Below are 18,175 nucleotides of genomic sequence, written 5' to 3'. Positions count from 1 at the left end.
AAATTTAGAAAGTTGACAGCTACTGATTGGCCTAAGCTATCCCCACATTGCTCTGATGCACGTATCTGGTTAGTGCCAACACTCCTTTTTGGCACTGTGTTTTTGCAACAACACAGGGGACACTGACATCACTTCAAATGTGAACCATGTTCCAAGATTTCAAACAAATATAGGAGATATTCTCATCTGTATGCATTAGTGATAAGAAAAGAAGGCAATTGGGCATCTATTTGTTAATGTGTTCACTTTACTCATCTAACAATTATCGAGTACCTACTATGTGCTTTGGAGACACAAAGGTGAACAAGATTCAGTCTCTGTTCTCCAGGAAAGACACAACTGAGTGACAGACAGAGAGATACAACATCCCACTTAAGTTCTAGATGTAATTACTGACAGGGCAACCACTCCACAGATGAGAACTCTAATCATCCAGTTCAATTTTGGTTGAAAGGCAGAAAGTTATAGCATAAAGAACTCAAATTTTAGAGCTGAGAACCATGCATTCAAGTTCTTATGTTGCCATAACTGTATGGCCTTTGACAAATTACTTAACCTCTGTGAGCTACACTCCTCTGTCTACTCTATATCATAAAAGGCCTGTGGTCGTGACATCGTAACAGCGGAATGACCAAACAACTGGTCACCAGGAGGTGCATGGAGCACCTCTCGTGGGCCGGGACTCGTGGCTTGCGTGGTGAGGCGGGGCTTGCACGGGGCTGGTAGGGCTCCCGCAGCTGGTGCGGCGGAGGCGGGGCCTGCGGCTCATGCAGGGCGGGTCTGGGGTCCCGCCGGCGCAGCAGGTCTGGGTCTTGCACGATGTCACGTGCTGAGCATCTAGTTCAACAATAAACACTTACTGACTGCTTGCAATGTGCTTAGCATCCTTTGCCTTATGTTTATGATGACACTGCCATAATTACACCTCACAAGTGTATGTAAATTGCCTAGATCAGGGCCTGGTACACAGACACTGTACTTTATCATCATCAATCACATGCTAGGCACACATACTACATTCTAGGGGCACAAAGATGAGTAAGACAGGCTCTGGACCTAAAGGTGTGCATGGTCTTGGGGAGGATTAGACACAAGGGCAGGTAATTTCAGTATGATGCAGCAAGTGCTTTGCTAGAGTGCTATTAGAACAATAAAGATGAGCTCTAAATCCATCTCACACAATGACTCTATCTAAACTCATTTTAAAGCTCCCATTCCCTCAGAAAGGTTGTTTAGAATTGAATAGGGAAATGATGTCCCAGAACAGATCTGGCAATAATAAGAAGAAAAAAAAAGAAGGAGAAGGAGAAAAAGAACAAGAACAAGGTGGAAGAGGATGAGGAGGAGGAGGAGAAGCAGCAGCTGGTATTTATACCATCTCTGATTCTCTAGAAATTTTTTTTAATGATAAAGAAAAGTTTGTTGCTGGCCTTAGAAACTCTTAGGGAGCACATTCACTCAAACCATGTGAGAAAAGTCTAGACACTAGACAAAAAAACACACACAAAAAAACAAAAACAGCCCTAACCGGTTTGGCTTAGTGGCGAGAGCATCAGCCTGCGGACTCAAGGGTCCCGGGTTCGATTCCGGTCAAGGGCATGTACCTTGGTTGCGGGCACATCCCCAGTAGAGGGTGTGCAAGAGGCAGCTGATCGATCTTTCTCTCTCATGGATGTTTCTACCTCTCTATCCCTCTCCCTTCCTCTCTGTAAAAAATCAATAAAATACATTAAAAAAACAAACAAAAAACAGAATGCCTGGACAATGACAATTCAAAGGATGCACTCTGGCAGGAAATTACATCAACTGTGTTATTACTTCTGAAGAACTTCCCTTACTGTCTCCAAAATGTAAAGACAATGCCTTGGTTTTCTGTTTACCTGAAGGGTATTCTGGTCAATGACCTGGAAAAGGGAGTGAGGTTTATTATCAAAAGATACAGGCCGGTGGAGAAGACTGCCGCTGCCGAAAGCGACCCATCCCGGTTCCAGCTCCTCGTTCCGGCAGTACACAAAACCTCTGTAAGGAAAGAAAGGTGCTTAGGTTGGGTCGCCAAGCTGGGTCTGAAGCCACAACAGACAGAAACATTTTCCTGAATGTTTAATGTTTTAAAAACCTAATGTTTTTAAATGGCTAAGTATGCAAACAATTTGAAGGTGAGTGAATAAATTACATTAGCTTTTGGGCTGCAAAACTAGGGCAAATATTAACTTTTCACAACAAACTCGTGAAGAGAAAATAAGTTGTGGAAAAGGTCTAATCTATATACATAAAACCCTAATATGCAAATAGACTGAACAGCAGAACCACTGAACAACCGGTTGCTATGAAGTGCGCTGACTACCAGGGGGTGTGTGCGGAACATGAGGGCGTCTGCAGCAGGTGGCAGAGGGGGGAACATGGTGGGTGTTGGCGGTGGTGGGATGGTGGAGCAAGTGAGCGGGGGCGCCAGACCAAGGTGGGCACTGGTCACTGTCATCGGAAAAGCCTCTGGTAGTTACTGAAAATTCTTTGCTCCCACACGCCGTGGTCCTGCCTGGCACTTGCACCCGCTGCCAGCACCAGCCCTGCTTGCACCAGCCCTGCTTGCACCCGCTGCTGGCGCCCAGTGCCAGTCCCAACTGCTGGGCACCATCAGCGGGTGTGAGTGGCGGCTGCTGGCCCCAATTGCCCCTGAGGGCTTCTCCACCTCCCCCTGCTCTTGAACGGCGATCGGGGCAGCAGCCGCTGCTTGCACCTGCTGACGGCACCGGTGCCGCTTGCATCTGCTGCTGGCGCCAGCCCCAATCGCTCTGTGCTCTCAGCGGGTGCAAGTGGGGCCAGCGCCGTCGGCGCATGGGAGTGGCCGTAGTGGAAGCAGGGCTGTCGGCAGAGAGAGGACTGGGGACCGTAGCAGGAGGGGCCGGGTGGGGGCGCAGAGGATGGGCCAAGACCCCTGTGCCCACCTCAGCCTCACAGCCCACAGTTCCTTTCAAGGTGCATGAATTCGTGCACTGGGCCCCTAGTTAAATATATAAAAGGATCTCAACAGTGATTTCTTTTGTCAGCAATTCATAGATCTTACATTCCAACTGAAAATCACTGCTAATCCAAGATCAAATCCAAGGACAAAGAAACTAAACTAATGTCCACCTATCAGTATGGAGAAGAAACTAATATTATGGTAATTCTAATCATAGAGGAACATCTGGTTAAAACAATGATCCTAGGGCTACCAGACTCTTTAGAGTCAAAACAAAGCTGAAATGCACTAGCAGAATGAGAGGGGTGGGTGACAATAACAGAAAACCAGAATCACATGAATGCGTTCAGACTTATTATTAGTCAGTCTATGGAGAGTCAGCATGCACCCCCATGTTTTCTTCACAGAGGATTACATAAGGAGGAAATGTTCCAGCCAAATAATTCAGCAAATTCTATGCGACTCACCTGAGAGTACCATGTAATCCAGAGCCCAGTTTGCTCACTCCTCTTCCAACTGAGTTAGTAGTATACAGGTAAAGACCGTCTGCAGTGAGACAGCGTCCCAAGTCAGCATCTGAAACATTTTTTATAGGTAAATTTTATAAATGCTTTTCTTTTTCTCTTGTTTTGTCTTTTTGTTAATCCTCACCCGAGGATATTTTTCCGTTGACCTTTTACAGAGAGTGAAAGAGAGAGGGAAAGACAGAGAGAAATATCGATGTGAAGAAACACATCAACTGGTTGCCTCCTGCACACGCCCTGACCAGGGCTCAGGCCAGGAGGAGCCTGAAACCAAGGAATGTACCCTTGACCGGAACTGAACCTGGGACCCTTTGGTCCGCAGGACAACGCTCTCTCCACTGAGTCCAACCAGCTAGGGCTAAATGCTTTTCTAATGAGATTATAAACGTGCTTTTTTCTTTAGAGGAGGCTGAGTGAAAGATAATCTCCCACTTCTAAAATAAGTGCTTCGATGTGACTTCCAGGGAAGATGGCTAGAACTCCCACAGCAAACATCCAAAATGCATGTAGGGTCAGGGACCAAGATCAGGGAAGGAGGTAAGATAGTTACTAGCAGGAAAACCTGGTCCTGCCTGCCAAATGTTTTTTCTTTTTTGGGATAGCAAAAATACTGAGTCCAATTTACACATTCCTAATTCTAATCTGAAATGACTAAGAATATGATATGATTTTGTAGTAAAAAAAGGCATGAGCTTTTAAGAGCTCTGGGCACTTATTAGTTGAGCTTGGGCCTCTTCGAACTTCAGTTTCTTCATCCATAAAATGAGGATAATGTGTACCTCAAGAATTACTAAGAAGGTTAAATGAGATAACACAGTTAAACACCCATATTGCAATCTAGTTCAAAGCCAGTGTTCCATAATGATATATGATATTATTCTCACATACTAATAATATACATTCAACTAAAGTCCGCTTCTTTGGATTTTCCACCCAGAGATCCTAATTTTAATTTCTGGAGCGACACAGCACAAAAGTGCTCTTCTATTTAAAAACAGCAACTATGTTTCCTGTTAGCTACATCTTCCCCTAAGATAAACACTGTATCTCTATATGACAGTAAATGGTTTACTAACTTATAAAGAGAGTCTTTAAAAAAGCATAAGTAAGTCCTTCAGTGTTTATTTTCATAATCATTCCACTCACTATGTGTAAGTGGAGTTTGTCTACTACTTGTCATTTTAGGGGAATCCAATGTCACTGTACTCAAATTAGTACTGAGTATGCTGTTATCTTAAAAGTTTGGTATACTAAACCTGAGACAAGTATAATTTGTACCTAGAGGTTCCTCAAAAAACAAAGAGTTAAAGTGGGTAATTATTTGTAAAACTCCTATTTCATTGGTAAGGTAATGTTTAACGATATAATCACAATAACAAGTACCTATTACAATAACAAACAGGTCTGGGAGTAAGGTGGACTCCTGGCAGGCCTGGAACTCCACAGGAGAGCAGCATGGGTGTGCCAGGGTACTGGACAGCATGTCTACCCAGCAAACAGAGGGGCCAAATTCAATGGCAAGTCAGTTAGATGGAGTCAATTAAGAGAGCTTCTGCTATTTTCACTGAGGTCACAGAATAAACGGATATGTAATACTTGTGAAACTGTAAAAACATTTTAATCCAGCCTACTTTGTTTAAAAAAGATACTTAACAATTCATGCTCCCTTGAACAAGGCTCATTGTTTTGCTTTTAGGATGAGAGGGTTCATTAACACACACACAATAAATTACTAAAAGAAACAGTATCAGGCAGAAAGACCTGATACTCTATTCACGGATATAAAAATTCAACTTAAGGCTCCCATGCCCAAACTTAAATACCCAGGAACCAATTTAAGTAATGCATGCCTCTTTGGCAGAAGTGTATGGATGATACCTTTTCCTGGCGCTAGTAAAACCTATCCATTTTCTTACCTCACTGAGTATCAGCTTTTATTATACTGTGACCGATAAAGCAGACAATGAACACACTGTATAGGAATCCTGAGCTCTTTAATTAAAAGGAACACAGACTTATATCTAAACTGTTTGCCACAATTATCTTAAACCATTCTTTTCACATCTTAACTTCAATCAGAGGACCAAAACCCTTACATTACCTTTATTTTCAGAACTGGAGCCAGTGTTGCTATCTGGTGCAGGCAACATGTCTTCATATCCCCATGACACTATGTGTTTGCCACCAAGCAAACAGGAGGGGGATCCAGGCCCCCCTTCCAAAAGCAACAGCCTAAAAAGGGAAATGGAGAATCACAAACACACCAAAACTATCCATTTTGGCAAGAAAATAAAAAAGATACTTAATCTCAAAAAGCAGAAAACTATAACAGATTTACAAAGACACTATACATCTGAAATGAAATTCACAATATATTTTTATATTTAAAATTTACAAAGCAGTGCTTTTAGAAATGTTATGATAAAATTACAGCTGTGTGAAAAATGTATATATGTCATATATATGAGAGAGAGAAAGAGAGAGAAAGAGAGAGAGAGAGAGAGAGAGAGAGAGAGACAGGCAGATGTGAATTGGGAAACACATATACCAAAGCATTAGGAGTGGTTATCTTGGGTAATAAGATTATGAATGAGCCCTAGCTGGTTTGGCTCAGTGGATAGAGTGTCGGCCTGCAGACTGAAGGGTCCCGGGTTCAATTCCAGTCAAGGGCACATGTCTGGGTTTCGGGCTTGATCCCCAGTAGAGGGCATGCAGGAGGCAGCTGATCAGTGATTCTCTCTCATGGATGTTTCTACCTCTCTATCCCTCTCCCTTCCTCTCTGTAAAAAAATCAATAAAATATATATTTTTTAAAAATTTAAATAACATGCTCTAGGAACACTTTCAAAGAAGATGACAAAATTCTCAAAGAGATAAATATGATAATACTAGTGGCCTGGTGCACATACTTGTGCACACTGAAAGGAAATGAAATAGAAGGTGGCTGGCAGGGTGGGACTGGGCGAGAAGGGCCAGACATGCCAGGGAGCCAACCTCCCATGGTCCCGCCCCAGCCAGCTGCACCTGGGGCAGCACTGTGGCTCAAAGGGCGTCTATGGAATGAGCGGGGTCCCTCTGCTGTCAGGTGGGGTCCCTTGGTTTGGCCTGTGGGGATCGGGCCAAAACTGGCTCTCCGACATATCCTGAAGGGTCCCAGAGTGCAAGAGAGCACTCTGCAAAGTTGCTGTCATACAGGGTGTATAATGCAAACATAAGTGTGCAGTAAACCAGATTCCAGGGAATCGCTGCTGCCAAGTCACTGCAGCTCAGCAGCTCTTGCATTGAGTATCTGCCCCCTGGTGGTCAGTGTGCATCATACCTACTGGCTGGTTGGCTGGATGGACAGTCGCTTAGCCTTTTATATATATAGATACTTATTTAAAAATATGAATAATTTCATTTATATGTGGAAGCTTAAAGAACAATATAAATGAACAAACAAAACAGAAACAGACTCATAGAGAACAGACTGATGCCTGCCAGAGGGGAGGAGGGTTGAGGGACTGGGTGAAAAAAGTGAAGGAATTAAGAAGTACATATTGGGGGAGTGAGGGCATGAGTGGGGGCGGTGGGGGGACAATGGGGGCATAAGGACACATACGTAATACCTTTATCAAAAAAGAAATTTAAAAAAAGAAGTACACATTGGTAGTTATGAAATAGTCATGGGGATGTAAGGTACAGCATAAAAAATACAGTCAATAATATTGTAATAACTAAGTATTGTGCCAGTCTACTTGGGAGGATAGCTTTGTAAAGTATATGATTGTGTAACCACTATCATATTGTGTCAGACTAAGTTATAATTCAGGACTGTATCACCTAAAACTAACACAAGCAAGAACTGAATGTAAACTGTAATGTAAAAATATATGAATTGGACTTGGGCGTGGTGGGACGTGTCCTTGGACTTAGAGAGTGGGATGTCCAGCTTGCGAGTGGGAATCTCCATGTCCGGCATGAATAACGAGCGATTTAAAAATGGGTCAGATTGAACTGATAAGAACAGATACTACACAGCAATAAAACAAAATTTAAAAAGCTAAAAAAAAAAAATGGGTGACATTGAGAAAGGCAAGAAGAGTTTTGTTCAGAAGTGTGCCCAGTGCCATACTATAGAAATGGGAGGTAAGCACAAGACAGGGCCAAATCTCCATGGTCTATTTGGGCAAAAGGCAGGTCAGGCCCCTGGATTTTCTTACATGGATGCCAACAAGAACAAAGGTATCACCTGGGGAGAGGCTACACGGATGCAATAGTTGGAGAATCCCAAGAAGTACATCCCTGGAACAAAAGTGATCTTCACTGGCATTAAGAAGAGTGCAGGCCCTAACCGGTTTGGCTCAGTGGATAGAGCGTCGGCCTGTGGACAGAAAGGTCCCAGGTTCGATTCCAGTCAAGGGCATGTACCTTGGTTGTGGTCACATCCCCAGGTGGGGTTGTGCAGGAGGCAGCTGATCAATGTTTCTCTCTCATCGATGTTTCTAACTCTCTATCCCAGTCCCTTCCTCTCTGTGAATAATCAATACAATATATTAAAAAAAAAAAAAAAAAAGAAGAGTGCAGAAAGGGGAGACTTGATAGCTTATCTCAAAAAAGCTACTAATGAGTAATAGTTGACCACTGCCTTATTTATTACAAATCTCTCATGACATTTTTATGTGTACCATAATTAAATTGATCTCATACACTAGAATTCAGATCATGAATAGCTAATAGAGCATTTCTTTTGGGTAGTCCTGATTTAAATAAGATTGGCTTGTGGTTAAATGATATGGTCAGCTTTTTGAGCTTTAATGGTAATTTTGGTTCAGCAAGCGTTATCACTGTTCTGTCTTCTAAAAATATGATTGGACTTGATTCGTAGTATTCAACTTTTCACAGAGGTGGTGAGTGCCATCTCAAAACCTGTAGGAGACTGGCTTATATTTAGATTTATATGACTGGTTGTATGTTTAAATTCTGAAGAAATCCCTTCACTGTCTCTCAGACCTGCAAGACTTGCTTGTGTTTCAAGTTGTATTCATTAACCTGTTAAAAGGCAAGGGCTGCAGGTAAGCTGGCAGTGACCATTTTGTCTTTTTGGTCCCAACTATGCCAATTTAATAAAATTCCCTGTATCTAAACTGTTGCCTTTTACTGAATGAAAGGCATTTTAGTGTGGTTTATGTATAATATCAAATAAAAAGTACTTAACATGTCTACATTTTATAGATGATCTTTAAGGTCAGGTGCTTGACAAGATAAAGCAGCAAACTTTGTGAATCCTTTAAGTCACACTAAGTTATAATTCAGGATTGTCTTGAACAGCTATCCATTTACTATATATGTGTGTGATTTTGCCAGCTCATTAGGATTAAAGTAGAGAATAGATCATCAACACAAAATTGTAAATTATGTCATTATAAGGCTTAAGATAATTAAAAACAAAGCCACAAAAATATATGAATAGTTAAAGAGTCTAGCAATCTACTTATTAAAAGAGACCTTATAAACAATCTCCCTTGTGTAGAAGGAGGGTAAGGATCCAAAGTGACAACTCACCTATACAGCACATCGGCTACAGGCAGAGACCCTAGATCAGTCTGTTTCTGTAATAGATGGACTGTATGGACAAAAGTTTTCAATGATCCCCTAAAAATAAAAGGAGGGAATAGAAAATCATCAAAATTGAAAAGTCAAATAAAAAGGTTGTTAATGTTAATTTTATTAACCAAATGGGAACAGTTTCAAATGTGTCTATCTGCTTATGTCAATCATATGTGTTGTACAAAGTATACTTACTTAGTATGTGAGTGGCATGATCTGAACAGTCAATTATAATGTTCCTGCATTTGTAAAGGTAGATAATTTCCCCTAACACAAAAGTTCAAAACGTAAGGCTCAGTACAAAGACCATGTGACTATTATTCTTGGATACTATTTTCATCAAGAAATTTTCTAGTCTAGAGGAGAGATTTCATAGGAAGAGGTTATATTTAAAGTTTAACAGTATTTCCAGAATTAAGTTTTTAGTGTCTTTCTTAGGTTCATCCATTTTACATACATCTCATTGAAGCCCATCATATCAAAAAAGGAATATATTTAAATAATTACTACTTTGTACTGAGAGCTTCCCTTGCTGTGACTATAATACTTCAGAGGTCACCACTACCTGATTTCCTTTTGGTTCCCAAGGTTGGAGGCTCTGGGAAGTCCCTAATATGATCAGCAGGATCTAAAAGAAGGTGCTATTAAGATGCACAAGACTTACTTGGCTAGATCCCAAGTATAAATCACCACAAGAACATTTCCTGATCTAAATGATCGCCTGTATCAGATGGGTGACTTCAGATTGCTGCCTTATTCTCTTAGCCAAGGCTTTAATTGCTAGGTATCACATGCCTAAACCCCAAAGAAATGGAATACCTAATGCTGGACTGAGTAGGCCTAGAGTCCTCCTCTTAATTGCCCCTTTCACTATCAAAAGAATCAAAACCAAAAACCAGTATATGACAGGGAGGCAGCAGATAGAACATAAAACCAAAGAATCAAAATACAAGACTAGCCCTAGCCAGTTTGACTGAGTGGACAGAGTGTCGACCTGTGGACTAAAAGGTCCCAGGTTCGATTCTAGTCAAGGACACATGCCCAGGTTGTGGGCTCGATCCCGGTGGGAGTGTGCGGGAGGCAGCCGATCAATGGTTCTTTCATCATTGATGTTTCTATCTCTCTCTCCCTCTCCTTTCCTCTCTGAAATCAATAAAAATATATTTTTTAAAATTTAAAACAAAAACAAAGACAGGAAGGCAGCAGATCTATAATAATAAAAGCATAATATGCTAATTAGGCTGGATGTCCTTCCGGCACACCTTCCAGACAAAGCCAGGGCTGCGAGGGAAGCACGGGTCCTGGGTGCCAGAGGGAAGCCGATGCCAGCAGCCGGGGGGAGGAAGGCCTACTCTTGCATGAACTTTGTGCACTGGGCCTCTAATAGAGTATAAAAACACAAATTGGGAGTCAGGACACATGGCTCTGAAACCTGGCTTTGACTCACTAACTATACCATCTCAGTCCTGTCACCTAACTCCTATGGATTTTTACTGCTTCATCTGTCCAATAGGGCAGGATACCTTCCTGGGGTGCAGTGAGGTTAAAAAAATAAAAGGGCAAAAGCACACTGGAACATTTAAAACCAGCCATAAGGTGTTATTTACTTGCTAGACTCAATCAGATATTAAGAAAAAATTCCTCCCATGGCTCCTAAGCCACTACATTATCTGAAAACCTCATCTCCTGCTCCTCTCCTTCTATCATTGCCTTCCAGCTACCCTGCGCACTTTGCTGTCCCCTCACTCCCTGAAACACAGAAAGAGCATCAGAGTCATGCCACTGCTGCTCCTCTTGCCTGGAACTCTGTCACTGGCTTTGTTGCATGGCTGACTCTTCCTCATCATGCAGGCTCAGTTCAAATGTCACCTTTCCAGCTGTTCTTCCTGGTATCATTAGCTAATGCTGTCCCCCCCTCCACTTAGCCATTCTCTATCAAAATAGCCTGATTTGTTCACTTACAGTGACCATCCCCCTCTGAAATTATCTTATACATGTATTTGTTGCTAGCTGTCTGCCCCTCTCACTCTCATGTAAACCTTGCTAAGAACTTCATAATTCTCCAAGAAGAATTTTCTCACATACTCTTGGCTTTAAAAAAAAAGAAGAAGAAGAAGAACTCAATCAAAAAAAATTCTGAAGAAGAGGGACAAATGTGACTAATCTGTCAGACCCCATGGTCTCTAGCCAACTAGCTTAGAGGAAAGCAAGGGTAGTGAACCTTTTTTCTCACAAATGTGTGCCAGTGATCATACAGGCTCCTGGGCAGGAGAATGTAGAAATCTTCTCCCAGAAAAGTAACCCCAAGCACTTTTCCTATTGACAGTGGATCAATAACATCAATTTACACACAAAGAACAGCACACTATTAAATCTTGATATATACAGAGAGACCTTTCAATTAAATGATGGAGGCAAACACCAAGGTCCAAAAATATAATTTGTAACCAAGTCAGTGTGACTGAGCCCAGGTGAGTAAAAACCCACTCGCCTGCTAATGCATTCCTTCTAAATACACATAAAAAACATTTTTTAAAGCTCCACAAACTTTTAACTGTCCTTCCAGAAGAAACACAGATAGAACACCTTCCACGAACTACCTGATGGGAAACACTAATCATCTCAGGGGTGAGTAGATAATGGCAAGGGTTGATCCTCCATTTCTAGCTGTTTAAGCTGTTATCATGGTATAGCAGAAAGCAAAAACTTGAACTTGGGTTCCAGCTCAGGCTGCTGGTGCCAAGTTTTGGTGAGAAAGCATCTTATGTACTGTCAAGGCCATGAAATTCAATACTGAAGACAGAGGAGGACTTCTGATGCTAAGACTCCAATCAAATATGCTTGCCCTCTGATTCACTCACCCAACCCAGGCAGCGGCAGCAGTCACAAGGTCACCAAGTGGTACATTTGATTTCCTTACCTGGCACATGCCAAAGCCACCAGGGCAGCAGCAGCATTTTCTTTTTGCTTATGAGGGATGTGTCGGCCTGTGTCAGAAGTTTCCTCTAGCCAAGAGCACAGTAAAGTTTCAATTCCATTGAGACAGTCAGCAGGCTCCTTGGTCAAGCTCAAAGGCTGGCAGTCGCGAAGGCAGTTCAATAGCACCTCAGCAGTAATGTTACAGAGAGAGGGGTCTGTTCTACTCTGAGACTGAATAAGGGGGAAGACCAGCAGGAGCCCCATCCGGGATGTGAAGGGAGCTTGCTCGGGTTGCTGCAACAAGCCCTGGCGTTTGAGCAGGGCCAATGTTTCTTCATCACCCGAACTTTCCCTTTCATGCTGTTCTTCCAAGGCCAGCTGGCGCTGGGCATTCCAGAGTCCTCGCAAGGCATTCAGGCGGTATTCCAGCAGGCGGGCATAGGCATTGCTCTGATTCCCACAGACAGAGCGCAAACGTTCTGCTAATTCCATCGGGTTCTTGGTCTCAAATGTTAAAATCTAAAAAAAGAAACAATAGAGAAAAAGTTATGTACTGCTTTCACCGTTGCTTTCATCTATGGATTGGTTGCCTTCCATATGTGCCCTGACCAGGGATCAAACCTGCAATCTGAGTATATGCCCTGACCAGGAATGGAACCTGCAACCTTACTGTACGGATGATACCCAACCACCCAGCTAGAGCCATGCAAATAATGATTAAATGTTCTTCACCATCAAGTCATACAAAATTATTTCCCTACCTTTTATCAAGATTCATCAAACACAAATTACCCTTTTGGTTATTTTTCACCTGGCAATTGATAAAATAACACAAGTTCCTTAAAAAATGATCACTTTTCAAGGGCAATCATATACCTTGAAGCTATAATCATATCCAACTAAATTAGACTGCCCATTTTTCCTTTTTAAAAAAAAATATTTTTATTGATTTCAGGGAGGAAGTGAGAGGGAGAAAGAGTTAGAAACATCAATGATGACAGAGAACCATTGATCAGCTGCCTGCTGCATGCCCCACACTGGGGATCAAGCCCACAACCCAGGCATGTGCCTTGACCTGGAATCGATCCAAGGTTAACACTCAACCCACTGAGTCACACCGGATGGGCCCTTTTTTCTTTTTTCAAAAAATCAGCAATCAGCTTCCACCATGATGATCAACAACCAAAGATTGAGATATATTTGAATGATGTAAAAAAAAAAATCACAACTTTAAATTTCATTACCTTCCCAGTTATGAACATCTAAGCAAATAATCAATGTTGTTGCACCCTAGCCAGCTTGGCTCAGTGGATAAAGTGTCACCCTGCAGACTGAAGGGTCCCAGGTTCGATTCCGGCCAAGGGCACATGCCTGGGTTGCAGGCTCAATCCCCAGTGGGGGCATGCAGGAGGCAGCCGATCAATGGTTCTCTCTCATCATTGATGTTTCTATCTCTCTCTCCTTCTCCCTTCCTCTCTGAAATCAATAAAGAAATATATATATTTTTTAAAATGTTGTTGCATTTTTTAAAAAGCTTTCCAACATTGATTATGTGATTTTCATCCAATACAACTCTTTGATATAAAATTTATGTGCTCCATATACATTTTTACTTAAGGTACACTGACATTCTACTTATGTTATATGAAGCAACTACTAAAAAATTCAATACAGGCTTTTATTAGACTCAAGAATCAAAGCACATTAAAAAATACACAGTAACTACAAAAAATAATAATCTTGGAAAATTTCTTAAATCTGAGAGGATATTCTTATATTTTAGTAAGTAACATTACTCCTAGGAATTTCTCACAATGATACATTTAAAGAAAAATATAAAATGCAAGAATGTTTACTGTAGCATTACTTCTAACAAATTATAATAGGAAAACATTTAAAGTGGAACACAGGTGGAATACTAATAGCCACAAGCTACATTATTTCAAAGGATAATTAACTATATGATATTATGTGACAACGGATAAAACATATGATCCAAATTTTCTAAGACAAAAAGATTAAAAGGAGACACATGAAAACATTTTTAAAAAGTAAAAATAAATAAAAAATAAAAAGAATCAAAGAACAACTTGGTAACATTAAACCCGGCCATTCATTTTTTTTTTTATCAATCTCAAACATAAGTGCTTCTGAAGTGTGATATTTCCTTGTTCATAAAATAATGTGTATGACAGAAACCATAGCTAACTTCAAATATTAAGAGTAGCTGAAAAAAACTATATAATATACTTCTGCATTTTTCTGATAGTTCTATTTTTATAAGTACTTCAGCTTATTTTTAGCATTCCACCTGAAAGACATTCTGAAACAATATGAGTTATAATATAATTAACCAAATATTATATAATACACACACTTAAATGACTGTTAGTGTATTGATTTAGCAGTACCTAATACACACTCAATGCTTTCAGAAATCCATTAGACTTCTCAGCAATTCAATGGCCCTTTTAGAACACTAAGAACTGTCCACTATGCTGCCATTTTTTAAGAATTTCTAAAGTTTGAAGGTCATGGCCTAAAATCATTTTATAAAGACATCATACCTTAGGGTTTTTAGTAAGTCAGCTCTGGAGGATCTATTCTGGTCCTTATGAATATTAAATGATTTGTTCTCATATAAAACCACTGCCCTCAGTAACTGCTCTTGACCAAGAAGATAAAATACCAAAATGTCATTAGAAAATTAATATTCTTTTCTTTAAAAGGGAGAAGAGTTATTTAAGAAAAAGGGAAGATCCCTGTCACCCTTCATCAGAAGGAAGGGTCACTTTGGAGATAATGCTCAAGTCACACCAATTAAGGAAATAACTTTCAAAGTAACTCATACCCTCACTGTAATTTTATCATACATGACATGTATTTAAGCTAAAACAACAACAATCACATGGAGAGCTAATAAAAGGTAGGCAAAATATTCTTTCCCAACCAAATCTGAGATATAAGAAGAGCAGAAATAAAATTCCCCAATAAGGTTAAGTAAAAAGCTAAAAGATATATTAAGCCTACTTCTGAGAGAAATAGAAAGTAATCCCTGCTGAAACCGGTTTGGCACAGTGGATAGAGCGTCGGCCTGCAGACTGAAAGGTCCCAGGTTCGATTCCGGTCAAGGGCATGTACCTGGGTTGTGGGCACATCCCCAGTGGGGAGTGTGCAGGAGGCAGCTGATCGATGTTTCTCTCTCATCGATGTTTCTAACTCTCTATCTCTCTCCCTTCCTCTCTGTAAAAAATCAATAAAATATATTTAAAAAAAAAAAAAGTAATCCCATTTCTAAAAATTTACCCTAAAAAAGGAGACATATCTACTACTATTTGTAATACTTTAAATGAGAAAATAAAAATAAATAAATAAAATAAAAATTTACCCTAAAGAAATGTTACAGAAATAAAAAATGTACAAAGATGTTCATTGAGTCTTATTATAGTGGAAAAAGTAGAAGCAATCTCAATGTCTGAAAGAGAAGTGTTTGATTAAATTATATGCATCACAGTGGAATATTATGCAATAATGAAAAATTTAGCCATACAGCAGCAATAAAAAGCAGTATAAAACTGTATATGCCCTATAATAGGACTATGTAAAACACGCTTGTTCAAGTTTGAAATGTCACCGGTAATTATGGTAATAGAATCATGGCGGTGGGGTTCTCTATTTAAAAAAAAAAAGAAACAATAGTGATAAGTTAAATAGTTTATATTTTTAAAAAGCAGTTATGGCCCAGGCCTGGCTGGGTAGCTCTGTTGTTTAGAGCATTGTCCCATAATACCCAGGTTGTAGGTTTAATCCCCGGTCAGGACACATACAAGAATCAACCAATAAATGCATAAAAAAGTGGAACAACAAATAGATGTTTCTCTTTCTTTCTTCTTTCTCAAATCAATTTTCTAAAAAGCAGTCATAACTAGAGCTGATGTTTTTCACAAGCAAACACTATCTTTAAATAACTGGTAATCAGATGGTGCTACAATAGATATATTTGCAGTTTGGGGGACATATCTGACAAAGTATAATCACAAGTACCAAAGAAAATGGTACTTGAATCACTATTTTAAAATATTTTTTTTATTGATTTCATAGAGGAAGAAAGAGAGAGTCAGAAACATCAACGATGAGAGAATCATTGATCAGCTGCCTCCTGTATGTCCCCTACTGGGGATCTAGCCCGAAACCCAGGCATGTGCCCTTGACCGGAATCAAACCCGGGACCCTTCAGTCAGCAGGCTAACACTCTATCCATGGTCACAAACCAGATAGGGTACTTAAATCACTTCTTAGTTCCATCTGTTGTACTTTGGAAGCAGTTTATCTCAAGATAGGATTGATTATATTCCTGATTAGAAGAAAAGGCTGGGTAGTGGGTGGGATGGGGAAGGCCACCATAAATGGTGGGAACTATCAATGAAAAATAAAACCTCTTACTCTCCAAGAATAAATGACATTTAAAACTCAGGCCCTAGACAGTTTGGCTTGGTGGATAGAGCGTTGGCCTGTGTATTGAAGGGTCCCGGGTTCGATTCCGGCCAAGGGCACACTTCCTCCGGACTCCCTCTCCCTTCCTCTCTAAAATCAATAAAAATATATTTAAATAAATAAATCTCAGGATCACTCAGGCTCCAAATAGATGAATTATATTACTATACTGCCTAGTATGGTACATTAACCCATTCAATTAATTATATGAACCTATCAGCATAAAAGGCATTTACACCTGGATTATTTCAAAGCAGACCAACTGGTCAGACTTGCAACCTCAACACAAAACTTTCCAATAAAGGATATAGAATAACGAAACCCTCTCAAACGTTGGAGTGAATTTTTAAACCCTTCTACAGCTTTTCCTAACATTTTTCACATTATATAGATGGCAATCATGGCCAAATTGAATTGCATATGGTAGTTCAAAGAAAATCAGAAAGGTCTCATGTGAACCAAGTAAAATCAATTGTGAGTGGAAGGATAGAATTCTATCTCTGATATGAAAGCCTATATCAAGAGTGGATCACTTATCAATTAAATTAGACCCTGAAGTTATATGACCTTATCCAAGCTTGGAAATATATGTTCATTCACATTCTCTTTCAACAACTTTTTCAAAAGGGTCTTTAACTTAACTGATAACCAGAATTAAGTTTCACACTTTAATTCATAAGTTTAAGCCCATAGTTTGATGCCAAAACTAGAAACAGTCCCTGATTTGTCACAGATTATTTGGCTCAGCTCTGTCAAACTTTCTCCAAGAAATGGTGATTTTTCCCAGAACTTCCTATAACTGCTATTGGTAGCAGGATTGTTAGAACTGTAAGGATTCAACATATAAGAAATCACCATTCAAACTTTTGCATGAAAGTTCCATCTTGTCCTGGCCCTTGCCTAACTTTCATCTTTTGTCAGTCTAAATCCTACCTATCTTTCAAAACGCAGCTCTGCCACGTACTTTGAGAAACTCTGATTTCTTCTTTCTCCCTCTTCCTCTTTCCAGAATTAGCTTCTCCATGTTTCCATAGTATCCAGCACATACCTCTTATCAGCAGATCAGCCACAAACTATGGAAAAAAATGTCTGCTGTTTTTAATAAAGGATGTGCATTAAGGAAATGTAGAGAGTAATGTTCAAAATGGCTCTTGAAAGTTGATCCAAGGCATCAAAATCTCTTCTCGTTAACAAGTAATTTTTTCACCAACGTAATTCATGGCAGAACCAATACAGATCATCTTCCTATGTTTATAATTAACAGATAAAATTTGGAGAAAGATGTAGAATGAACTCAAAATGGTTTTAATACTATTATAAATGTTATTAGGAGTAAAGAAAAAAGATATTTCCAAAAAACTAACTTTATCTGTTAATTACTTGAATTACATAATTTAACATAAAGACTACCATGGTGTGATATATTCAAATACTTAGCATAAACATGTTTAGTAAGAAAATCACTGTTGACCGTTTTTAAATAAAAATGTAAAAAATTAAAGAAATTATACAAGTCCGATATGTATAAACCACACTCTACTATAATGGTGTTTATTTACAGTGTGTCCCCCTCTTTTAACTGTGAGTCCTAAAAGGGGGAAACCATATCTTATTCATATTTGTATCAGCAGAGCTTAGCATAGAGTCTGGCCACATATATGTTTGATAAATTAATGAGAAGATACAT

The 18,175-nt window shown here is 39.9% G+C and overlaps 1 protein-coding gene and 1 pseudogene across 7 annotated transcripts in view; one reads left to right on the top strand and one right to left on the bottom strand.

Moving 5' to 3' along the window:
* Nucleotides 1-18,175, bottom strand: part of HECTD4 (HECT domain E3 ubiquitin protein ligase 4) — a 154,194-nt gene that overhangs the window by 102,371 nt on the left and 33,648 nt on the right. For all 7 annotated transcript variants that reach the window (XM_070399372.1, XM_070399375.1, XM_070399374.1 and 4 more), the window contains exons 2-6: nucleotides 11,996-12,513; nucleotides 9,031-9,120; nucleotides 5,588-5,718; nucleotides 3,430-3,538; nucleotides 1,881-2,019 (exon numbers count right to left, since the gene is read on the bottom strand). In XM_070399372.1, the coding sequence (XP_070255473.1) occupies nucleotides 1,881-2,019; nucleotides 3,430-3,538; nucleotides 5,588-5,718; nucleotides 9,031-9,120; nucleotides 11,996-12,513 (987 nt within the window). The remainder of the gene's footprint in view (nucleotides 1-1,880; nucleotides 2,020-3,429; nucleotides 3,539-5,587; nucleotides 5,719-9,030; nucleotides 9,121-11,995; nucleotides 12,514-18,175) is intronic.
* Nucleotides 7,542-8,099, top strand: LOC138997798 (cytochrome c-like; annotated as a pseudogene).

The sequence above is a fragment of the Myotis yumanensis genome, unplaced genomic scaffold, assembly GCF_028538775.1.
Source record: "Myotis yumanensis isolate MYYU_CA2020_CCGP unplaced genomic scaffold, mMyoYum1.0.hap1 SCAF_19, whole genome shotgun sequence".
Lineage (NCBI taxonomy): Eukaryota > Metazoa > Chordata > Mammalia > Chiroptera > Vespertilionidae > Myotis > Myotis yumanensis.
Note: the sequence above shows the minus strand (reverse complement) of the source record. Positions and strands in the feature narration are given on the sequence as shown.